At 45.2% G+C, this 24,563-nt stretch overlaps 1 protein-coding gene and 1 pseudogene across 1 annotated transcript; both read left to right on the forward strand.

Moving 5' to 3' along the window:
• The window catches only part of LOC102848940, a 41,866-nt pseudogene extending 18,927 nt beyond the window's left edge, over positions 1-22,939 (forward strand).
• Positions 22,940-23,082: 143 nt separating this feature from the next.
• Positions 23,083-24,285, forward strand: LOC102847722 (protein FAM110B-like). The gene has a single exon (XM_006902629.1). The coding sequence runs from the start codon at positions 23,173-23,175 to the stop codon at positions 24,283-24,285; it is 1,113 nt and encodes a 370-aa protein (XP_006902691.1). The 5' UTR covers positions 23,083-23,172.
• The last annotated feature ends 278 nt before the right edge of the window (positions 24,286-24,563 follow it).

Here is a 24,563-nt window from a genome sequence, read left to right on the forward strand (position 1 = left end):
TGAATATTCCAAGGACTGCCAAAAGAACAAATATGACTTGGAGGAAGTGCAGCCAGCATGCAAAGGTGGTGAAGCTTCTTCCCACATACTTTGGGCATTTCATTAGGAGGGGCTGTTTCTTGGAAAAGTACATTATACTAGGAAGACCCTCAATAAGATGGATTGGCACCGTGACTGCAGTAGTGGGATCAAGTATATGTCAAAGATAGAGGATGGCACAAGACAGGACAGAATTCAAATCTGTTGTTCCTAGGGTCACCATGAGTCATAATAGACACAGCAGCACCCAACAGCATCATGGTGTTGCCTATTGGTTCAATGATGAGGATTTTTCAAAAGAAAAAAGAAAATAAAAATTGATGTTATGATATAACCCATAAAAACAGCTATGAGCTAAATCCTCATTACTTTCTGTAAGCATAGCTGTGTTATGTACACGACATAGGTTGTTGTTGAGACTTCCTCTAATCTTAATGCTATATTCTTTTTCTTAAAGTCCAGCTTCTCAAATGATTTGCTCAGCATACAGAGTGAATATAGATATGGAGAAAGGACACAGCCCTTATGCAAGTCTTCCCTGATTTTAAACCATGTAGTATTCCTTCTATACATAGATCCAAGAAGCTATTGTCTGAACAGGGAGAGGCTCATGTGTTCAAACCACTGACCTTTCAGTTAGCAGCTAAATGTTCAACTGTAGTACCACCATGGTTCTCCTCTTTATTCTTTTGCAGTTATTCTTTTAATTTAATTATTACATTTTATCTTCAAACTTTTTCTTCTTCTGTCCTCTGTCTTTAGGTGCCTTTTTGTTCTTGTTTTGAAAAGAGGAAATGAATTCTAGGTAATAAGGAAACTTTCAAAGAAATGCAAAGAAACTTTGCATTCCTCTTCCCCACCCTCCCATTCATTAACAGGAATTGCCTCTAAGTGTTATTGGGCAGAGGATGAGCCAGCATTCCAGCATGAATACTCCTGGGGATAAAATGCTCCCTTCTTTGCCAAGCAATTAATTTTAGACAGTTTCAGTTGTTAAAAAGCCTATCCTTAAGTAGATCTGCATCTGAGTCTGTAATGGCTATCGAATGAGACTTCCTCCAGCTCATGAAAGAAACACTGGTTTATGGGATTGCCCCCTGTGCTAAGATAGGTCGTGGGATCAGCCCTATATTACAGAGGAGTTCCCTGAAGGTTGCCCAGGGCACAGAGTGCTAACTAGTGGAGCTGCATGGGCGCTTGTAAGGTCTGCCTCCAGAAGCCCTGGGCTGGCCCTGCACCAGCCCTCACTGGCACCTGTGGACGTCTTCCATCAGTCCACATGGACTTCTTTTCCAGCCTACTTTCTGTGCCTTTCAGCTCTCCATCGGCTCTGTTTCCAGGGTGCCTTCCCTTAGCATTATCACTGCAGTGGTGGTGAATTAGTATGACCTCACCTCACCAGGGGCGCTGTGGAATCTTCTCTGAGTCACTCACCAGTGACTGTGGACCTGCCTGTGGTTGATGCTAGTAACTGTTGAGTGGATTCTCATTGTGTCTACTGCACACTCCAAAATCCCTAGTGTGTTTTTCCCCGGAGTTTGATCTTGCCCACCTTTTCCACACCTCCCCTTGGTGGTAAATTTTAAATTAACAGAGGCACTGCATTCTTCTTCTGACTTGTCAAAGATAAAATTATCAGTTATCAGAAGTCTTGCTTTTGGCAGAAGGAGACTTCTAGCACTGCAGTTTCCCACTTCAGTTAGGGTTTGCCCCGAGGTCTGTTTTTCTGTAGTCTGTGCTGGAAGATAGTGGCCTGATTGACAGCTCCCCACATAAGCATTCATTTTCCCCTGTATCTTCTGTTCTCACCAGCTGTCACCTGCACAGCCCAGTGAGGCCAAGGTAGAGTGTACACATGGGCCTATTCTGGCACCACTGTCCCTTGCTGTCCCTATAGAGCTGTTATTATTTCTGGAAGTCTTCTCTGATGCGAAAGGCCTGCCACCTGTCAGCCTGTTACAGTCCTGTAAAGGTTGTGCCTCAGTGCAGTAAGGGTGACTGACGTCTTTGTCCTGCACCATACACCTAGTTCTTTCTATGGTTCTTTCTTCATTGTGCAAACACACTATCATTTCTAGCATCCTGTAAAACCTCTTCTTTTGCCCACTTTCTCCAAGGCTGTCACCTCAGCTCAGCACCTCTGAGACAAGTCATCTCTACTCTCTGCCTCTTTTCCTTCCTGTTTTCTCTCAATTCCACTGTTACTATACTGTCCTCTTTGTTGGGTTCTGGCTTCATTTTTCTTTTTGGTGCCTGTAACAATCATGTTGAGGATGTTGGTGGTTCCGTGATAGAATTCTTTTGCTCTTTATGCTAGAGCCCTGGGTTTGATTCCTGGCCAGTGCACCTGCCTGCAGCCACACCCCACCTAACATTGGAGGTTTCTGCCCGGCTGTGACGGGAACGGATGTCAGCAGAGCTTCCAGGCTAAGGTGGGCTATGACCGTGCGGGTCTTAGGGTCTGGTTACAAGGCTCTTGGTGTTAGCAAAGAGCACAGTCGAATCAGGTTCCATGTGGCTGTGGTCACCAAAATGACAGCAGCTAACAGCCATGATCACACTGTATAGTAGTTACCTTATTTACTGTTAAATCTGTCACCAAATGTACACATCACACATCTATAATCCATTTTGTTCACTATTGTTGGGGGAAAACCCAGCAAACACCAGTTACTAAACGTCAAGGAAGGGTATAATAAAACATGCCTTGGGAAAGGGAAAAGGTGGCTATAGACAAAGACTATGGGGCATTACGCCAGCTCATCCCAAAACTCCCAAAGCCTGCAGTTTACAGGAAGATTCATAGAAGTTACACTATCAAAGGTCCATTTAGATCAAGGTGTAAAAAGGGGGTACTCATACATTGGGTTTCCTGATGTCTTAGATAACAACTAGCAACTTCCATATTATCAGAGACCGGAATATTCAGAATATTCTCCTAACACAGAAAAGGGAAATGCACAATAGGTGTTAACAAAAAAGAAAACCAGTGAAGCCATTTGGTCCAGGTCTGCCTTGTTTTTAAGATGTTAATGCTATATGTGCATAATAAAGGAAATTAGCTAGCAAGAGGGGTTAAACTCAGAACAGCTTGGAAGTTTCTGCATATTGGCTATTTCCTTTGGCCTAGGATTTCCGAATCAGCTCAAGCGCAAAAGCCATTTCTGCCCGGTTCATACATGGCTGCTTTATACTAAGTCACTGCTGAACTCAAGGCCAGTCCTGGTGCATGGTGGATGCTCAGTGACTATCTACTGGATGAACACCGCTGTGCTTCCCTTCATTTTTCTGTCCATAGTAATTAAGTACCAAGAGTCAGGGTGGATGGCTCACCTTCTAGCAAGGTTTTAGAGGCAGTAAACATAGACATAGGGGAGGAGACTGCTCAGCTTTCACCACTAGAGCAGTGGGTAGATACTGCTCAGCTTTCACCACTAGAGCAGTGGGTACATACGGCGTGCCTTTGGGATTACAGCAAGCTTCTTACCACCTTAAATGCATGTCTCCTGCTTCAGTAGGCCTGAAGGTGGGAGTGTCATGGGATTCTGCTCTTGTTGGGCTTTCTTCGCTAAAAGATGGGAGTTTCATCACAATGGAGTCTAATTTTTCTTTTTTAAATAAATTTATTTTATGCTGGTTTACTTACAAAGTTTGTATACATTGTTTTTCACACTGGATCTTTCTCATATCCTTTACCCACCTCTCCCTCCACCCACCAAATTATATAATCCTATGATTACCATCCTCCCCACCTTAGATCCTTATACATATTTTACTAGTTACCTTTCTATTTCTACAATAATGGTCCTATAATGGTATTTGTCCTTATGGGACTGAGTTAATTCACTTAGCATAATGCTCTCCAGTTCCTCCTAAGTTAGATAGTAATTTTCAAAATCATTGTTTCTGCCTGCTGCATAGTATTCCATTGTGTGACTGTACCATAATTTCTCAGTCCATATAGATGTGGTTGGACATTTGGGCTGTTTCAATGTTGCTGCAATGGGGAATAATACTGCTGTGAACATTGGTGTACAAGTCTCTGTTTGTACCTCAGTTCTAATTTTCTCAGGGTATATTCCAATTTTTCTTTTTCACTTAATCCACTACTACTTTTTTTGTGACTTAGAGGATATCCTGATTTCTTTAGCAAGATGTTAGAGTAATTCTTTCTCTTTGTGGGAGCCCTGGGGATCTGTAGGGAGTTGTGCTGCCTTCTGGAAGGTGGCACCTCTCTGGCCTATTAAGAGTCACCGGCTATAGGAGAAAGATGGACAGTCTCCTCCCTTGGGATTTATTGCCTCAGAGGGTCAGGTATTAGTCAGTTCTGACTCCACAGCAGTGAGTTTTGATTTTGTTTTCTTTTCATTAGTGATGTGTTGGCAACATTCTGAAAGTTCCTTAGAAAATCTCATCAAAGAAGCCACATTTGGATACACTGGGCTGTTTATTATTTGCACCTTTCTCTTCTCTCAGTTTTCAGACAAAACATCCTCTCACTTCATTTAGCTGTTTATCTGTGGCCTCCTAAACACTACCAGCTATAGGGTCTCACAGACCATGTCTGTGGCAGAAAGGGGGTCATGGGTAGAAGCCACTTGTGGCATGGGGCAGTGATGGGTGGTTTTCCTTTGCTGCTACTCCTAGGCCAGCCCCCCTTCTCATCTCTCCTCACATCCACAATGTCCCTGTAACCATTCAGAGCAGGACCAAGGCAGGCTTTGCCCATAGACTTACCTGGGGTTAACAAGTAGCTCCTTCTCCCAAATAGATTCAAGCAGATCACTTCAACCTCTGGAGCCTCATGCTCTCCACATGCATAATGGGACTCATGCTTCCTGCTCAGCAGGGGTCCCCACTCAGCATGAGGGGTGTCAGGTAAAAAGTATCCAGTAAAATAATTGCTCCTATATTTCCCGTCTTAAGGTGAGCATAGCAAGAATCAAAAGCTTGAGGATAATGAAGCTCTAAACAAACAGTATCTTTGCCATAAGCAAAATTACTCATCTGGTTAAAGCAAAACAGAAACTTTTACTTTTGGGGGGGAGGAAAAGCCTACTTAGCAAAACATTATTTCCAGGAGCCAGTTTTTGGTTTGTTTTTTTTTGTTTTCACTTGGGGTGAGTCATTTTTCTTTAGTAAGTAAGCATGGGAAACCAAAAATTGCTCAAAATAGAGTCAGTTAAAATCCTGGATGTGCTCATCAGGTTGAGCCAAAAAATCTGGAGGGCATTTACCTGGCCAACTGACTGGAAGAGATCCATCTTTGTCCTCACTCCAAAAAAAAGGTGACCCAACAGTGTGTGGAAATTATCAGACAATATCACTAGTATCACACACAAGCAAAGTCCCACTGGAGATTATCGAGAAACAACTGGAGCAGTACATTGACAGAAAACTACTACAAGTACTAGCTGGGTTTAAAAGAGGCCGTGGAACTAGAGACATTATCACCAGCTGGATCTTGGCAGAAAGCAGAAAGTACCAGAGGAATGTCTATCTGTGTTTCATTGCCTGTGCAAAGGCAATTGCCTGTGTGGATCATAACAAATTGTGGCTGACCTTGAGGAAAATGGCAATCGCAGAACACTTGATTGTGCTTGTGGGAAACCTCTACTTGGACCAGGAGACAGTCCTCAGAACAGAGCAGGGAAATGCTGCATGGTTCAAAATTAGGAAAGCAGTGTGTCAGGGATGCATCCTGTCTCCACATCTTTCAGTCTATATGCAGAACAGATCATTGGGGAGGTAGGGCTTTATGAGGAGGAATGTGGCATCAGGATTGGAGGAAGACTCATCAGCAACTTGCATCATGCAGATGACAAAAGCTTGCTTGCTGAAATTGAGGTGGACCTAAAGCACTTGCTGCAGGTCAAGCACTGTAGTCTTCAGTATGTATTGAAGCTCAACATCAAGAAGACAAAGATTCCCACCACTCTGCCAATTGGCAGCACCATGATAGATAGAGACAAGTTTGAGATTGTTAACTATTAGAGCTTGCTTGGCTCCACAGTCAACACTCCTGGCACCAGCAGTCAAGAAGTTAAAATTTTAATTGCTCTGAGAAAATCTGTTTTTAGGGACCTCTCCAGAGTACTGAGAAGCAACAGTATCAGTCTATAGACTAAGGTGCACCTTATCCAGTCCATGATCTTCACAATTACTTGCTATGCATCAGAACAGTGACTAGGATGACAGAAGAATCGATACCTTCAAATTGTAGTGCTGGAGAAGAGTCTCGAACAAACCATGAACTGCCAAGAAAACAAATAGCTCTGTTTTGGAAAAGATGAAATCAAGTTTCTCCTTGGAGGCTAGGGATTTGAAGCTCTGTCTTACATACTTTAAGTACATGGCCAGGAGGGACAAGTCCTTAGATAAGGACATTTTGCTTGGAAGGATGGAGGGAGGGACAGCACAGGAGAGGAAGACTCCAGATGAGATGGATTGATACAGTAACTGGGGTGATGGGCGTAGGTGTGTCCAAGTCAGTGAAACTGGCTCAGGACAGGGCAGGGTTCAGAGCTCTTGTGCATAGGGTCGCTATGAGTCGCAAGCAACTTGGCATAACAACAAGATTATTTTTATGTGACAGAGTCAAGGAATAATGTTAAAAAATGTTTGTTATATACCATCGTGTTGGAACTGACTCATAGCTTACCCTTCAGTGGGCTTTCAGGGGCAATAAATCGCACCAGAGCAGATTTCTTGATCCCATATAGCAGCTGTTGGATTTGAACTGTGTGTGGCACATTACTTCTAATGTGAGTTTGAGATTATCATAAACTTTAGAGAAACTGCTAAATGAACTCTAGCTGTTGATTTGTGTGTTTCTTCTTCTTTTTTGGTACATTATAGTCAACAACAACAACTCATTGCTGTTGTGTCAATTAACCCATAGCTGACCCACCAGTAGGTTTTCAGAGGCTGTAAATTGCCTGGAAGATTGCCCACCTTTCTCTTGGGAAGCAGCTGGTGGATTTGAACCACCTGCCTTTGGGTTGGCAGGACAAGTCCCTTAACCACAAGGCCACCACATTACATTTTAGATTATTTATTCTTTCATGTTGGGTCAGAGACTCATCCCTAAGTGGCCTCCTGCCTGGTGAGAGCCCCCACAAAAGGGGATTTCATTTTGTCCCAAAGATTTCTTGGAATCCTAGCTCCCTATACCTGGGCATATAAATCCATTTGGGAATAAAGTGTTTTGTATTATGTTAAAAAGAACCCTGGTGGCATAATGTGTTGGGCTGCTAATAGAAAGGTTGACAGTTCAAAGCTTCCTGCTGTCCCAAAGGACAGTCACCACAAGTCAGAATTGACTCCCCAGGAGTGGGCTTAACTTGATTAAACCTATGTATGTAATCCCTTTTGGAAACTGTTTTATTTGCCATGTAGTGGTTGTCGCAGGTCAGCCTGTTGACCACTACTCCTAACAGCCCTGTGAGGAACAAATTAGAATCTTGTCCCATCCTAAACCGTCATAATAATCTCTGATGTGTGTAAGTGTGGCAGTCATTATGTCAGTCCATCTTGTTAAGGGTCCTCTACCTTTACTAGCATGATACCCATATCCAAGGAGTATCCCCTCCTCCCAGTATGCCCAAAGTGTGTGAGACATTTCATCATCTTTGCCTCTAAGAAGCACCCTGGTTGCACTTTCTACAGAACGAACTAGTTTGATCTTTGGGCAGTCCAGCACCACAACTCAAAGGCATGGATTCTTCCTCTCCTTCTGGTTCATTGTTCAACTTTGAAATGCATAGGAAGCAACTGAAAATGTCTTGGCTTGGATCAGGTACACCTTAGTCTTTACACTGAGATCTTTGCTCTTTAGCACAGATACCCATGTAGGGTCATCTTAAACCTAACGAATTTTTGTATTTTAAAGACAAAGAAATGAGCAAACATGGGAACTGCCAATGAACTGAGGTGCTCAGAAGCTAGAGGAGCTGCCATAAGGATTTTCCTCAAGAGCTGACACACCCTCCTGAAGAGCTCCTGCCTTTAATTTGGACTTCTAGCCTCTTGAACTGGAGAAAATTGTTTGCTAAAGCCACTCGGTTGTGGTATTTCTTATTACAGCAATTCTAGGAGACTAATCCAGACCACATATTCCTCCTCTCAGCCCTTTCCTTCCACATTCTGCCAGTGCCTAGGCATTCATCCACCAGCCTCTGCCTGCTGTTCTGTCCCCAAGAGGTCAAGCTAGAACAGTCCTGGGTAAGGTAGAATGAAATTATGAGTCATTATTCAGCTAGCTTCTTGTCACTTGAACCAAAAAACAGTATTCCAAATGCAAATTATGTACTTGTACTATTCTAGGTTTCAACTGATTTATTTAAGATTTGCTAAGTGCTGAAAGATGAAAATATGTGCTGCAAAAATAGGTATCTGTCTTGCATGTCTTATTTTGAAGATTATTACTTATCTCACAGTTCATTCTGAATCCTTAGACTTGGGGAGAAGGAGGAAAATAAACAGCCCTTCTGTTTATCTTTGCCAAGTACACTTGACATCAAAACCTAGTTGTTGTAATAACCTCTTTACTAAGAGCCCATCCAGAGATGGAAAATGGTTCTGTGTGTTCCTTCGCAATTGAGATCAACAATATTAGGCCCCTTTTTCCAAATAATCCTGCAGCCTTTTCCTTAGAACCCTGCTTTGCTCGATTTCTCTTTGTACCATGTGTGTGTTTTAAGTACAGGTCCATGTTCATTTGTAAATTGGCAGTGCCTGTGCACCCATGCATGGTAGGTAGCCCTGTGCTGCCCCATCTGAAAAGGAGAGTGAAGAACTGTTTCTGATCTGTAGCATGTGCTCCTACCTTCCCACAATTTCAGCGGACACCTTCACTGAGTCTGTGCAGTATAGAAGGGTAGACTGTGTGCAGTTAGCATTTCATTCAGTTCAGTGAATGTTTGTGAGGGCCAGCCCTGCCTGTATCTCTGGCCCAGTTTTAAGAACCTGCACTGCAATCCCAAAAGCACACAATTTGATTTACCAGCTGCCCAATGGGAGAAAGGTAGGCTTTTTCCTCCCATGTGCTTTATAGCCTCTGAAAACATGCTGGAGGTCAGTGACAGGTCATTTCCAACTTGATGGCACACAACAACAACAGCTGTGAGGCCCTTGGTGATATAAACAGTTAAGGTACTTGGCTGAGAAGTCAAAGAGCTGAGATCTGAATCCCCAGAACTCAACTACTATATTCTTGTGAAGCAGTCAGTAAGTTACAGTTGCCTCAGCAGCAAGCATGGGGCTTTGATAAAATAGTAATTAAAAACCTGTGATCCCTACGCATCAAATGCTTAGTCTAGACACACAGAATGAAACTAGGCTTATGTTGCTTAATGTTCTTTTTAATATCTCGTTCTTTCCATTGAAGCTCAGCCAAATTTGGAAGGTTTGCAATCACTGGGGTAAAGAAAGAAAATGAAAAAAACTAACAAAACCTTACAATGCTCAAGCTCCAAACCCAACGGTGGTTCGAACCCACCAGCCATTCAGAGGAAGAAAGGGAACACGCTCGCTCCTTTCATGTGATTTTCAGCCATGGATTGAGTTAGAACCAAATCAACAGCAATGAGAGAAAAATTTGATCATGTAAGCTGTAAACAAGTAGCAGCCTGGTTATTTGATTTAGCAGAGTTTAATTTTATTTCTTCTTCCACCTTGAGGGAAGAAGGTATTAAACAGTTAGTAGATAAAAGAATAGTGCATTTTGTACATATATAGTACCCCCCTGTGAGTAACACCCACATAATTGGAGCAGCATGTTGGTGGGGTGGGGGTGCAGAGTTGACAAAAACTGAATAGCTTCCTTTTTGGGGCAAAAATCCATCGCCTGGTGACTCAGTGAATTAGCTGCTAACCAAAAAGGTCAAGCCAACCATTCTCTCTCCAAGAGAGAGAAGAGACAATCTGGTGTGTCATAAAGTTTTCCAGGCTCAGGACCCTATAAGGAAGTTCTGGTGCAGTGTCTGGGGTCACAATGAGTAATACTGTCACCACCAGCAGATTTGTGTAGCTTGTTGTCATTAGGTGCCATTTAGTCAAGTGTAACCCATGCTGTCCTATCCTGTACTGTCCTTCCCATCCCCAACACACCTGAGCCCACTGAGTACAATAAGAGTAAGGAACGAAAAGGTAATTAATGTGGGTATTTGAATCACGATATATAACTACTTCATTGCCATCCAGCTGGAACCAAGTCATTGCTGACCCTCCAGCCTTCCAGTGGAGCCTAGAAATTGACCATCTTTCTCTCACAGAGCTGCTAGTGGATTCTGGTGACACCTTTGACTGATCACAACTGTCTGTGGACTGCCCCTCCAGAGCTTTCCATTTAAATGTATTTTCAGATACCTTAAATGGTTCCCACATAACTGTTTGAGACTCCGAACCTCAGTGTGATTGATATGTTGAAGTGGGCCAGCCATGGCATAAACACATGACTTCTGTAGAGTCTGCATTACAAGTAGCTGAACATCTTAGATAAGTTTCTTAGTTTACCTGAACTCAGAGGGGTTTTTTGTGGTTGGTTGTCTGGTTGATTGGTTGGCTCCCCCCCCCCCCATTTAGAAAGTGGGCATAATAACCTTTGTTTTAGAGATATTGACAGGATTGAATTTTAAGCATGGGAAACTCATTAGAATATTTCTGAAGAAAATCACACATATTTAATAACCGTGTGATCATCAGTGAGCATTTTTTTTAAAAACAGACTAGATTCTCTTCTAAAACATAGTGCTTTACCTCATGCTCTTTTAAAGTTTTGATATTAAACAATTTTATTATAACATATGCTTTAGCATTTATTTTCAGAATAATTCTGTTTCCTTTCACCCGAGACTGTCCACTAGAAATGAACAATGTGTTTGGAAATGCTCAGGCAGTGTGGTGACCTTTCTGATGGTGTGTGCTGAAATCACTGTATAGCTCAGGCCTACTCAGCTCCAGTGAGCAGCTTTGGTTCTCTGAACCCTGTGGACCATATGTTCCATGTCAGGGTGGCATGGGCCAGCCGTTAATCCTGGTTCCCATCTCCCATGTCACTGCACTTCCCAGTTGAAGGGGATCAGAACTGCCTTCGTAACAGGGTGACTGAGATTGATGAGGTTGTGTGTGTGCGTGCACACTCAGCACACTCCTCAGATTGTTGCTGAATGAATAACCTCCAGGTCGTTTCTGCTGCTGCCACTCCCCATTCCCCGATCTGCCTTGTGTGTGGGGACCGCTGGCCCCAGATTCACATTCATGAACAAATTGTATCCTGTGCCTATGGAAGGCTTGTCTGTTAATAGGAGGCAGTGGCCGTTTGAGTTCTAGGTTCATTTAGCTTGCATATCTTCACAGCTAACCATAAAACTGAAGAAGCTGTCTCCAGGAGAGCACAAAACTGGTGGCACGTTGGAAGGCATGCATGCAGTCTATGGGATTTTCATTAAGAATTCAGCAGCCCTGCCCCTTACGCACTTGTGGTGGTTTTTATCCCAGGATACCTTCAGTTGCACATGATGTTTGAGCGTTGGGCCAGGTGCAGTGGAGGGTGCCTATAATCCAGGTAGAAGGCTGTCTGTGTGGCCCCAGGTCAGGGCCCTCTCATGGTAATGCATCCTTTACCTCATGCCATTGGAGAATGCTGAGCCAGAGAAGGGATTTTCTTTTGACCCTGTTCCATCTTAGTTGTCTTAAATCAGTGGAAGGCATTTCAAAAGTGCTCACCACCCAGGGGACAGAAATACCAGATTGTGACTGTGACTGTGACGGCCAAGGGACAAACCTTTATCTCCCATTTCACAGTGTACCCCACTTATTCTCTCTCACTCGTACAGAACCCCTGGCCAGACATACGAGGGAGAGTAGACTCCTAATGGTGAGTGGAGTGTTAAGAGATGCTTTTAGAAATGGTGGTGTGTACCTGTTTTTCCAGTGCCTTTAATTGCAAAGTAATGTGAAGCACATGAGCAATATTTCTTCATGACCTTAGAGAATGATATAAAAGAATCCATCATGAGTTGAGCTTTGACCTCCTGTTTCTCTTCCCAGTTTTAGGTTTGATTTCAGCTTAAATAATGGCTTTGTTATTCACTCTAGCCTGTTTGCACACACACAGTCATTTGCTTTGAAGTCTGAAACTGCATATTTTCTTTGTAACTCGAATAAAATTGGGGTCATACAGATATGCCTTTTTAAATAGAAACTTCTAGATCATTCCCTGTGGACAGAAATAGCACATGTATTATCATTTGAGCACAGTGGAATCGGAGTAAGACAAAAGATCATTCAGTGAGCGCAGGCTTGAAATTTCATGATGTTCATTATCATCTCCAAGTTGTGGACACTGGGGAACATTTTTAATAAAATGTAATAATAGCTTATGTGTCTTGTGCCGAGTTGCACGTTGAGCACTTTGAAGGCATTACCTCGCTGAATTCTTGTACTGTCCCTGAAATGTTTGGTGGTAATGCTGTCGTTGTGAACTGCCTTGCATTCGACCCACAATTCATGGTGATCCCAGCCACGCAAAGACCATTTTCTTATTTTTGGAAATATATTGCCAGGCCTTTCTTCCTAGTCTGTCTTAGTCTGTAAACTGTTGAAACCTGTTCAGCAGCACCCAGGTCTCTGCTGGCAGACAGGTAGAGGCTGCACATGAGGTGCACTAGCTAGAGATGAGCATGTGGAAAGCAGACATCTACCCTGAGCTGCCACTGTCCCCCATAACCCCCATTCCTTGTCCTCACCGTTGTGTACAAAGCCCAGCTTGAGCAGCTACTCATGGCAGGTGGGCCTGAGGCCATCCCAGGCCTGTACCTCACTGGGCCGTAACCAAGGAGCCACAGCCTGGGCTTCCCTTCACAGGCTGGCCTGCAGCAGCCTCCTTTCAAAACCAGGACTAAGTCCACAGGCAGGCAGACAGACAGATGGAAAACACTTGGAATTGCTTCATTTCCTGGGCTGGAGACACTGGGGGATAAACAGGAAGAGAGTTTATTCCTCTTGCACCTAATAAGTCACCCTGCTGAGTCTCCTTCCTGTCCCTCTTGTGACATGGCAGACAGGGCCCAAGGCCATCTCCCTTCCCCACCTCAGCCCGCAGTCTTGGCCAGTGGCGGGAGGAGACTTGCATGCTTTGTCTAGCTTCTCTCATGCTGCTCAGCATTACATCCTTAGGAGTCCTCCACCCTCCCATGTCTACGTGTGTGTATGAGTGAGATGGAGGGAATGAGGGGGAGCGCAGTGAAATGGGGAGACATAGGCTTGTTCCTTGGCTGTCACAGCTGTAATCTGGTATTTCTGTCCCCTGGGTGCAGTGAAGTTGGGCTGGTTATCTTTTGGAATGCATAGGCTCCCTGGCGGTCACTGAGCGTCCTCATGCTCAAGGAGCTACGTGCCCATAGCTTCCCTTGGCATGGGCTGAGGCCAGCGGGTCCCAGGGGTGGCAACCTTTTGCCTCTTCAGAAGTCCTGTTTGTGGGAGTCTTTTTAAACAAGCCCCTCTCCTCCCCAAGTACACGTGAAGCCAGGAAACACTACTGCCCTGGATCCTGGGTTCAGCAGGCTGCCCTGTGTCTGGAAGCTCTGAGGATGGTCTGCGCCTCGTCTCCTAGCCCTGGCAGCTGCTGGCAACACTGGTATTCCTTGACTGTGTCTGTGTCCCCCATTTCTGGTCTTTTGTCACGTGCCATCTTCTCTTTGTCTATGTGCCTTTACTTGGAGCCCCTCTCCCTTCTGTTCAGCCCTCATCCAGCATGATCTCATCTTCACTAACTAGATCTGTACAGACAATATTTTCATTATGGTCATGTTCTGAGGTTCTGCATAAACATATATATGTAGGTAACAAGATTCAACCAAATACGAAATTCTATGGGTGTAGTCCATAGGAGGAAGTAGGATGGGAGGAGATTGCCCATTCTATTGCAGAACAGCTGGTGGATTAGAACCAAAGGCCTTCAGGTTAGTAGCACAGCTCCTTACTATTAGGCCACCACAACTCCCTTAATGAAAATCTAGGGTGAGATCGTTTTTCTTCAATAACATGTGAATTGCTAACTGAACTAAACCAAAATCACTTCCTTCAGGCTGATTCTAATCATACCGCCACCCAGTCAGGTTTCTGAGGGTAGAGGTCAGGAGCTACACTGCCCACCCAACAGCACACTGTTCAGATCTACCACCTGCTCTGCAGGAAAAGGATGGACCATCTCTCCGATGCAATTTACTGCCTCTGAAAACCTCTGGAGGGTCAGTTCTGATTAGACAGTACACAACAACAGATTTTCACAACAGGAAACGACACATCTTTAGCCTGCTGAGTGGCTGGTGGACTTTAACTGCCAGCCTTTTGGTGCATAGCCAAGTATTTACACACTGGACTAGTGAGCTTCTTAGCTAACTGAAAGGAGAAGCTAAAAAGTGATGAGAACATTGAAATAAAAAAGGTAAATGGTATTAGAAAAAGCCAATGGCTTTAAAGAACATACAGATTTCTGGCATTGTGGGCAAGAAGATTCAGTTGCTGGCAGCCATGCTGAATTCATTCAGGTGAGGCAGTAGCCAGAGCTGTAGTCAGAGATTTTACTGTATAGATAAGAAAGGAACGGAAAAGTATAGGCCCCGAAAGGGTGACGATATTGACTTAATGCATCTAGATGATTGGCCCTCAGACTGGTTTCCAGTCAATTTCTAAAGTGAACTTACTTAGTCCTTTTTGATGTATGTGTGTGTGTGTGTGTACACCAACACCCCACACTTCACTTCTGCTGTTTTCCTTGGTATTCTCAGTGTAAAGGGAGCTAATAACAGTGGTTATGTCAGGAGACAAGGAAAAGGAACAATGATGGAAGATTGATGTCCTTGGAGTTAAAATGAATAAATCAATGACTTCTGGATGAGTCAGCTCTGCATCTTTTGACCTGCTGTAACTGTTACCTGGGTATTAATTTTTCTCCTTAGTATAATTTTTTTTTCTGATGATCACCGTATTCTTAACTACTTGTGATACATGTTAAGGAGATGACAGGTTTTGTGGACCTCTGTAATCAGAATCCATCTTGGGCTGGGAGGGTGGCGCGGGCCTGGCACAGCAGCCATGTGTGGCGTGCATGGCTGGTTTAGAGGGATGGCCGCGACCCTGTGACTTGGGCTGGGGTGCAAATGAGCAGGGACAGATGGTTGGACCAGAGGGGCAGTCAGGGACATCACAAAGGTCACCGGATACTTCTCTACCAGCTTCTCCTAGCAGTCTTTCTGTCCTGAAAGCATCTCTTTGTTTCCATGCCCGTTCATTTCAAAGTTGTGTATGCCTCTCACATCACCTTAGACTGTCAACACTCTCCCCCAAAGATTGTGATGATGTAAAGTCTCTTGGCCAGGATTGATTTGAAGCCTCTCCTGGCTGGGTTATTTAACTTTCTCAAAACCCTTAAATGGTAGCTGTTCCTATTTTCCGGGTAGGAGGCCTGAGGCACAGGGAGCAGCAGTAAGCTGCCCAGACATTAGTGTCCCCCAATACCTCCTCCCTTGGCTCTGACTGGTCTCCTTTCCACCTTACACCCTTCTGTCGTTGTTATTGTTAGGTATAGTCAAGTACAAATCCTAACGACCTTACGAACAGCAGAGCTGAACCCTGTCCCGTCCTATGTCATCTGCATCATCTCTGACTCACTTGAACCTATTGCTGCAGTTACTGTGTACCTGGCTTGAGGGTCTTCCTCGCCTTCGCTATCCCTCCACCTTCCCAAGCATGATGTCCCCCTCTAAGAATAATCTCTCCTAGCAACAAACCCAAAGTATGTGAGACGAAGTGTCACCAGCCTTGCCTCCAGGGAGCACTCTGGCTGCACCTTCTCCAAGATCTATGTGTTTGTTCTTTTAGCAGTCCATCCTGTACCCCTGTAGTCACACATCTCACCATGTCACATATTTAACCACCCTTTAGTGCCTTCTCCTTACTCTCTGTTGTTGTTAGGTGCTGTCATGTCAGATATGACTCGTAGTGACTCTGTGAACAACAGATCTAAACCTTTCCCTGTCCTGCACCAGCCTCACAATCTCCTTCATGGTCCAGCGCATTGTTCCAATCACTATGTCAATTAATCTTGTTGGGGGACTTTCTCTCTTTCTTTGTCCCTCCACATTTGCCAGCATGATGTCTTTTTCCAAGAACTGGCCTCTTTGTAGAAGAGTAAAAATAATTTCCTCTCCATCCCTCATAGGTGTCTTAGCTCTCCTAAGAGTTGTCTCCAGGCTCAGGGATGAGTTTCCTTTTTCGAATATACCATGAATTCAGGAGGCTTGCTATGTGGAGTGAGCCCATGTGCCTTTCCTTCTCCCTCATGTCCCCACCACTTTCCTGCAAGGGCCATAGAGAAGATTGTCTCAGGTGGTTGTTTTGTTTGTGGGTTTTTTTTTTCACATTGTAAACTTTTCATCCAAAAACGATTAGAACAGCACATCAGCAGAGAACTGCCCGAAGTCCAGGCTGGGTTTAGAAGAGGTCGTGGTACTAGGGATATTATTGCTGATGTTAGATGGATCTTGGCTGAAAGCAGAGAATACCAGAAGAATGTCTATCTGTGTTTCATTGATTATGGAAAGGCATTTGGCTGTGTGGATCATAACAAACTGTGGCTGACTCTGAGAAGAATGGGAATCCCAGAACATTTAATTGTGCTAATGCGAAACCTGTACTTGGATCAAGAGGCAGTCGTCAGAACAGAGCAGGGTAACACTGCATGGTTCAAAATTGGGAAGGGTGTACGCCAGGGATGCATCCTGTCTCCATACCTTTTTAACATGTATGCAGAGCAGATTATCCGAGAGGCTGGGCTCTATGAGGAGATTGGTGGAAGATCTATTAACAATCTGCGTTATGCAGATGACACAACCCTGCTTGCTGAAACTGAGGAGGACCTCATGCACTTGCTGCGAAGGGTCAAGGACTGCAGCCTTCAGTATGGACTAAGGCTCAATGTCAAGAAGACAAAGATTCTCGCCACTGGACCAATTGGCAGCGTCAGGATGGATGACGAAGAGATTGAGAGTGTTCACAGCTTCACTTTGCTCGGCTCCACAGTCAACACTCTTGGCACCAGCAGTCAGGAAATCAAAAAGCGTATCGCGATGGGAAAGTCTGCTGTTAGGGACCTCTCAAAGGTACTCAGGAGCAACAGTGTCTCTCTGGAGACTAAGGTGCGCCTGATACAGGCCATGGTATTTGCAATCGCTTGTTATGCATCAGAGAGTTGGACAATGACTAGGGAGGACAGAAGGAGAGTGGATGCTTTTGAGCTGTGGTGCTGGAGAAGGGTACTGAATGTACCATGGACTGCCAGGAAAACAAACAGATTCATCTTGGAGAGGATTAAACCAAGCTACTCCTTGGAGGCAAGGATTCTGGGGCTTCGTCTGACATACTTTGGACATGTTGCCAGGAGGGACGGGTCCTTGGAGAGGGACATCATGCTTGGGAGGGTGGAGGGACAGCGCAGGAGGGGAAGACCCTCTATGAGATGGATTGATTCAGTGACTGGGGTAATCGGGAGGGGTGTGTCAGAGGCGGTGTAGTTGGCGCAGGATAGAGCAGGGTTTAGGGCTGTTGTGCATAGGGTCGCTATGAGTTGGAAACGACTCGACGGCACATAACAACAACAACAGCAACAAACTTTTCAGTCACTAATTATTAATCTGTACTTATAATAGATTAATTCCATAAGCACCCAGGTTTCAGTGCATTTCCCTTTGTGTTTTAAGGAATGGAAAGTTAGCTTTGTCCTGTGGTCTGTTCATTTTCATGTCAGAGAAAAGCCTGTGATTCTGTCCTGAAAAGGTGGGAGAGCCCAAGAATAGAGCCTTGAGAATAGCCCCCAGTCAAAGGCAAATCTTAAGCAAAAAGTCAGTGAACACAAACTAAAAAAAAAAAAAAATACTACTAACAACAAAAAATCAAAACCTGTATTTCAAAACAGGACGGATATATAGATAGATATAGTTTTGTGAGCTGATATTAGGAAATTAGAAATAGTCATTCTTCTAGAATGTTTCCTAACCTTGAAGGTAAACTGCTTCTTTGACTAGTTTCTTCCCTAGAAGAATAGACTATTTGGGTTGAAAACAATTGCCTACCCACTGAATTCTGCACACTCATTTTTATGGATCAAGACACCGACATGTTAGGTACCAGAGTTTTAGTCAGACTCAGCCTTTCAAACAGCAATGTACACCTCTGTGTTTTGCCTTAACCCACCTGAGAAATGACCTTTCCTCACAGCCCTCAGCAACACTCCCTACATGAGCTCTGGGTTTGTGCAGTTCCTTGCTTTTTAATTCTGAGGCTGTCCTTACTACTTGAAATTTAAAGACTGATAAAGCATGAATAACCTTTATCTTTTTACTTAGCAAGACAAATGTAACCCATACAATTGGTCCTCAGCTGTTAACCAAAAGGATGTCGATTTGAACCTCCCCATGGGCACTACAGAACAACAGCTTGGTGATCTTTGTAAAAAATGATTTGTTTCTGTTGCTGTTGTTAGGGACATAGAGTCAGAATGAATCCATAGCTGACCTCCAGCTCGTTTTCAGAGGTGATCGGTCACACAGGAGGACCTGTCTTGCATCCGCGATCTATAAAGAATATAAAGAAAACTCTGGAAAGCAGTTCTTGCCCATAATATAGGCAGACACTCTGAGTCAGAATTAACAGAGAAGAGACTAATTTTCTTTTAAGCAAATGAGCACTCAGATCTGTTCCAGTGTTTTATAATACTGAATTTTAAAATTAGGAGCATTTAGTGAGGTCTGAATTTTCCACAGTAACTAGATGCAGAATATAGCGTGAGTCCTTGGTGAGTAAGGAGTTGTGCTGTTGACCCAAAGGCAGGTAGTTCAAGTCAGCAACTTGCTCCACAGGAGTAAGATGGGCAGTCTCCTCCTGTGGGACTCACAGCCTCTGAAGACTCATTGAAGGGTCATTTACGAGTCGATTCCAGCTCCACAGCAGTGAGTTGCTGGAGCCAGCCTTTTCTCTCCTGTTCAGTTACTCCTCTCTGTGAAGGACGGAAGCAATATGAAAGGGAGACAGTTTGTTCTGGAGGGATGCTGCCTAGAGAATGCACTGGTGTTCCTCTCCGTTGTACACTGAGAAATGAATCGTTGGTTTCTGGACCTTCTCAGAGCCCAGTGTTAGCAGCAGATTGGGAGCACAGCGTGACCCATAGTGAAAGGGGTTTCTGGCTGTAGAGAAGAGGGCCATGTGCAGCTCTGGGACTCTAACCAGTGGAAATTTCATGATAATTACAATCCATCATTCATAAGAGCATCTGTCTTTGATAACAGTAAACTGAGAAAAACATAGAAAATATGTCCATCTACAATGCTCTGGTGTGCCATGTTGAAATGGGCAACAGCTAATGCTTAGCTCCTTGTTGCTAGTGACTGCTGGTGACCTTGTTACAACATAGCTGAACATTGTCTGGATGTGAACCAATGTCCAGTTTTGCTGCCACTGTGTGTGTTGAGTGGCCCCCAGCCTATAGGATTTACCTTGCATGGTATTGAACAGTGTGCTGGTGTGATCAATAGAATTTACCATTGGCTAATTTTAAGTACGCCAGGGATGTGTCCTATCTCCATACCTTGTCAGTCTATATGCAGAACAGATTATCCAGAAGGCAGGGCTGTATGAGGAGAAGTGTGGCATTAGGATTGGAGGAAGACTCATCAACAATCTGTCTTATGCAGATGACACAGCCCTGCTTGCTGAAACTGGGAGGACCTGAAACACTTGCTACAGAAGGTCACAGACTGCAGCCTTTATTATGGATTGAAGCTCAACATTAAGAAAACACAGATTCTCACCACTAGGCCAATTGGCAGCATCGTGATAGAGAAAGAGATTGAGATTATTAACAGTTTTAGTTTGCTTGGCTCCACAATCAACACTTTTGGCACCAGCAGCCAGGAAAGTAAGAGACTAATTGCACTGGAAAAGTCTGCTTTCAGAAACCTCTGCAGAGTACTGAAGAGCAACAATGTCATTCTGAAGACTAAGGTGCAACTGATCCAGGCCTTAGTCTTTGCAGTTACTTGCTATGCATCAGAAAGCTGGAAAATAACTAGAGATGATAGAAGGAGAATTGATGCCTTGGAGCTGTAGTGCTGGAGTAGAGTATTGAATATACCGTGGACTGCCAGGAGAACAAACAGATTCCTCCTACAGAGGGTGAGGTCAGGATGCTTCTTGGAGGCAAGGATTCTGAAGCTTCGTCTGACACGCTTCGGACAGGCAACAAGGAGGGACCAGTCCTTGGAGAGGGGCATCATGATTGGAAGGGTGAAAGGACAACGCAAGAGAGGAAGACCCTCGATGAAATGGATTGATTCCTTGACTGGGGCAATGGGGGGTAGGTGTGTCAGAGACAGTAAGATGGGCACAGGATAGAGCAGAGTTTAGGGATGTTGTACATAGGGTCACTATGAGACGCAGATGACTCAACAGCACATAACACTAACAAATTTTAAGTAGTAGCTCACCAAGCCTTTTGTAGTCTGTTCAACTCGCCCAGAATCTATGCCCCGTGGATTACCGTGCTGGAGTTTGAAAATACAAATGACATAGCTTCCAGCATTGGAACAATATTAATACCACTCTGGTGTGGCAAGCAAGTGATAGGAAGGCTTAGGGCCTTGGAACCGTATCATTTTAGAGCTGGGCAAGCCCGCAGGAATCTAGTCCAAGAACCTCCTTACCTGACTCCTGAAGAGTCAGATCCCAGGAATAAGGAAGCATGTAGTGTTGCCTACCTGCTACAGATCAGCTTTGGTGTTTCAGAAGTGCTGGGGGTGGATGCCAACCCTGTGGTCCCCAGAGGCATTTGGTGGGGAGCTTTCCACCACCCTTTAGGTGACACAAGGCTTGTTCTGCTCTTACAGAGGCGCACAGGGCTGCCTCTCTCCACCCAGGCTCTGTCCCTCCTTCCCCACTCCTGGGCCCCTGGGTGGAGGGAATAAAGTTGTCATCCCAGCAAAGCCAGGCTCATCCCTGTAGGCACTCATGGTGGTGGACCTGTGCACAAGCCGGAGCAGACACTGTGACTCCTTAGAGAAATCTGGGATCTCCTGTCATCTTACTCAAAATAATGTTTTTTGGAAAATATTATTTAATCTTAATAAGAGGGGGTTGTTGTAAACAGAATTGAATTATCAAAATAGAACTGCATGATTAGTGGAAACTGTGATGTAGAAATTGCTTTGGGCTCCTCAGATCTTAAATGTGAATATGGTTTTATTAGAACAAAGCCCTTTACCAGAATGGTCCCTCACAAAACAATGGCTTGCATTTAGAGACTAAATGTTCCAGAAGATGGAAAGAGGTATCAGACCTTCTTTTTGCATTGGCTTCTTATCAGTAGCCACTTCATTTTCTTACCTGGGGAGTAAATTCTAGTATTAGCATCTTACTCACTTTGCCAATTATTTGGTATGTTAGTTACATTTAATGACTGGTGACCTGGTGGGTGGGGAGTTACACTGCCAACCCAAAGACAAGTGGTTCTGATCTATCAACTGTTCCACAGAAGAACTATGGGCAGTCTCCTCCTGTGTGATTTCCAGCCTTTTAAAACCCAGTGGTAGGTCAACCAGGAGTCATTTCCTGCTCAATGCCAATGTATTGGGATTTTTAAAAAATTATTTGGTATTCCTAATTATAATAAAAAATGCCAGTAAAGTCATTAACTAGTGGCTTTGGAATGTTAACATGGTTGTAAATGTTTTCTGTTAGCAGAATTGGCCTTAGAGTTGCCCTAAAGAGAAATTAAATGCTACATTATGTCATATATTAAACAGAATGACTTCGCAATAGCTTTTGTACTGGGAATATTGATAAGTGTTAAATTCTCGCGCGTGCGTGTGTGTGTGTGTGTGTGTTAGAGACAAGTTCAGAAGTTTCAGTCTTTAAAATGCTTTACTATAATACAAGTTTTTAAGAAGGTAAAGTATTTTTTTTTTTGAAGGTAAAGTATTTGTATATGATTGACATATTGAGTTTTTTTTTGCCCTAAATACTACAGGAGATATAGACACCACAAAAGAAACTTTTGATTGCTGCTTATTATGTGTGGAAAAATTACGATGTGTAATTATAATCATGTTACCTGTTGTCATAGTTAATCTACAGGTGTGTCTAGATTTAAAGGAGAGAGCATTTACAAATAGTTGGCCAAAAGATAATGAAAGCATGTTGGGATTCTTTTTAACTTTTTGTCATTTCTACCAATCCTGTTCTTTGTCTGCTTTTCAGGTTCTAAAGAGTTAAAGAAGTCATGATTCTGAATATTATTGTAGCTGTGTAGTAGAGTGGGGAGTTTTGCTTCGTTGCAAACAGACATGACTACAGTAGTGTAAACTAAAGCCGGAAAGGGCAGTGTTTAGTGACCTAGGGCTGGGGTTTGCTAAACCTTCACCTGTGAATCTTCTAGAATACGGAATGCTAACAGAACATGTCTAAAGGCAGGTCTCACCAATAGTGAGGCAGCCGGGAGCGTTCATGCGTGGGAGGAATCTGTCCTTGAATTCTTCAAAAGGCTGCATCCCTTGCTGTGCTGTTGGACTCAGGCCTGGATGCGCAGCCCAGCCGTCCCTGGATATCTGGAAGCCACTGCCCGGGACTCCTTCAGCCTCTGCCTTCTAGGGCCGGAGCTCTGGGCGGCCTGCAGCCAGAGGCGGAGGAGCAGCGGGGCTCTGTTGCTATAGCTGTGATGTCATCTGCCGGTCCTAACCCGTGGTTGGTTGTTTTGTGTTTCAGCTCCCTGCCTGCAGTTGAACACAAAGACCTGGAGGAGACTCCCACATCCTTCAACAAGAAGAAAGGAGGCAGTGAAGCAGATTAAAGGAACTTGTGGCTTGTGGCCTTTTCTGTGCAGAGGCTACCTCGCCAGGGAGAATAGCAAATCAAAGCCACCTTGGCTGTGGATGAGCTGTGAGATGAGGCCCTGCTGCTGCTGACACTCAGACCCCGGGATCCTTGGCCACCCTTTGTGCTTCATGCACATGTGTCTATTCCAGCCCTCCGGAGGCGCCCAGAGGAGACTCCACCACGGCCGCCGGGGAGAGAGCGCCCAACATGCCCACCGATGCGCTGCAGACAGGTAGCATGGTGAAGCCGGTCAGCCCGGCCGGCACCTTCACCTCGGCGGTGCCCCTGCGCATCCTCAACAAGGGCCCCGACTACTTCCGCAGGCAGGCTGAGCCCAACCCCAAGAGGCTGAGCGCCGTGGAGCGGTTGGAGGCCGACAAGGCCAAGTACGTCAAGAGCCAGGAGGTGATCAATGCCAAGCAGGAGCCCGTGAAGCCGGCCGTGCTGGCCAAGCCCCCCGTGTGCCCAACAGCTAAGCGCTCGCTGGGCAGCCCTACCCTCCGCGTGCTGGGTACCAGCGCCAAGACGGAGAGCGGCGTGCAGAGGGAGAACCTGAAGCTCGAGATCCTGAAGAACATCATCAACAGCTCCGAAGGCTCCAGCTCCGGCTCGGGCCACAAGCATGGCCCCCGAAACTGGCCGCCTCACCGTGCCGATGCCATGGACCTGCACCGCCACTCCTTCGCGGAGTCCCTGAAGGTCTACCCTACCCATGGCCAGGGCAGCGCGCAGGATGGCAGCACTCACGGAGGCCGGCGGCTCCTGGAGCAGTCGGCCGAGTCCTTCCTGCATGTGTCTCACAGCTCCTCAGACATCCGCAAGGTGACCAGCGCCAAGCCTCTGAAAGCAATCCCCTGCAGCAGCTCCGCGCCTCCCCTGCCCCCCAAGCCCAAGATCGCCGCCCTGGCCGCCACCAAGTCTCCGGAAGGTGATGCCGTGGAGCCCACCTGCGGCGTCAGCAGGAGACCCTCCCTCCAGCGCTCCAAGTCAGACTTGAGTGACAGGTACTTCCGCGTGGACGCCGACGTGGAGCGGTTCTTCAACTACTGTGGCCTGGACCCCGAGGAGCTGGAAAACCTGGGCATGGAAAACTTTGCAAGGGCTAACTCAGACATCATCTCCCTCAACTTCCGCAGCGCCAGCATGATCAGCTCAGACTGTGAACAGTCTCAGGACAGCAACAGTGACCTTAGAAATGACGACAGTGCCAATGACCGGGTGCCCTACGGAATATCCGCCATCGAGAGAAACGCGCGAATCATCAAGTGGTTGTACAGCATCAAACAGGCGCGCGAGTCGCAGAAAGTGTCCCATGTGTGAGGACGCGCCGAGGCCGAGGGCGGGAGGCGGGCGGGCAGGCTCTGCATCCTCAGTTGTGAAGGTCGTGAGGTCCCCTGCAGTCTTGTGAGCTTCTCCTCGCTCTTTGTGTTGCTTGTGCAGTTTCCGAGTTGCATGCCTGTCAACAGGAGGATGACCTGGCTTCCCCTGGAACCCCCTACAGATCCTGGCTGCGCGCACACACTTCTCATCTACCAAAAGTTCCAGACTAGACCAGAATCGAATTAGGGCTTGTTCTTGAGCAAAACTGTTTACACGAA

This window comes from Elephantulus edwardii, unplaced genomic scaffold, assembly GCF_000299155.1.
Source record: "Elephantulus edwardii isolate Elephantulus edwardi_28Jun2011 unplaced genomic scaffold, EleEdw1.0 scaffold00432, whole genome shotgun sequence".
Classification (NCBI taxonomy): domain Eukaryota; kingdom Metazoa; phylum Chordata; class Mammalia; order Macroscelidea; family Macroscelididae; genus Elephantulus; species Elephantulus edwardii.

Excerpts from the sequence above, each read along its gene's own strand:
- LOC102847722 (XM_006902629.1), top strand. The coding sequence starts at position 23,173 with ATGCCCACCGATGCGCTGCAGACAGGTAGCATGGTGAAGCCGGTCAGC.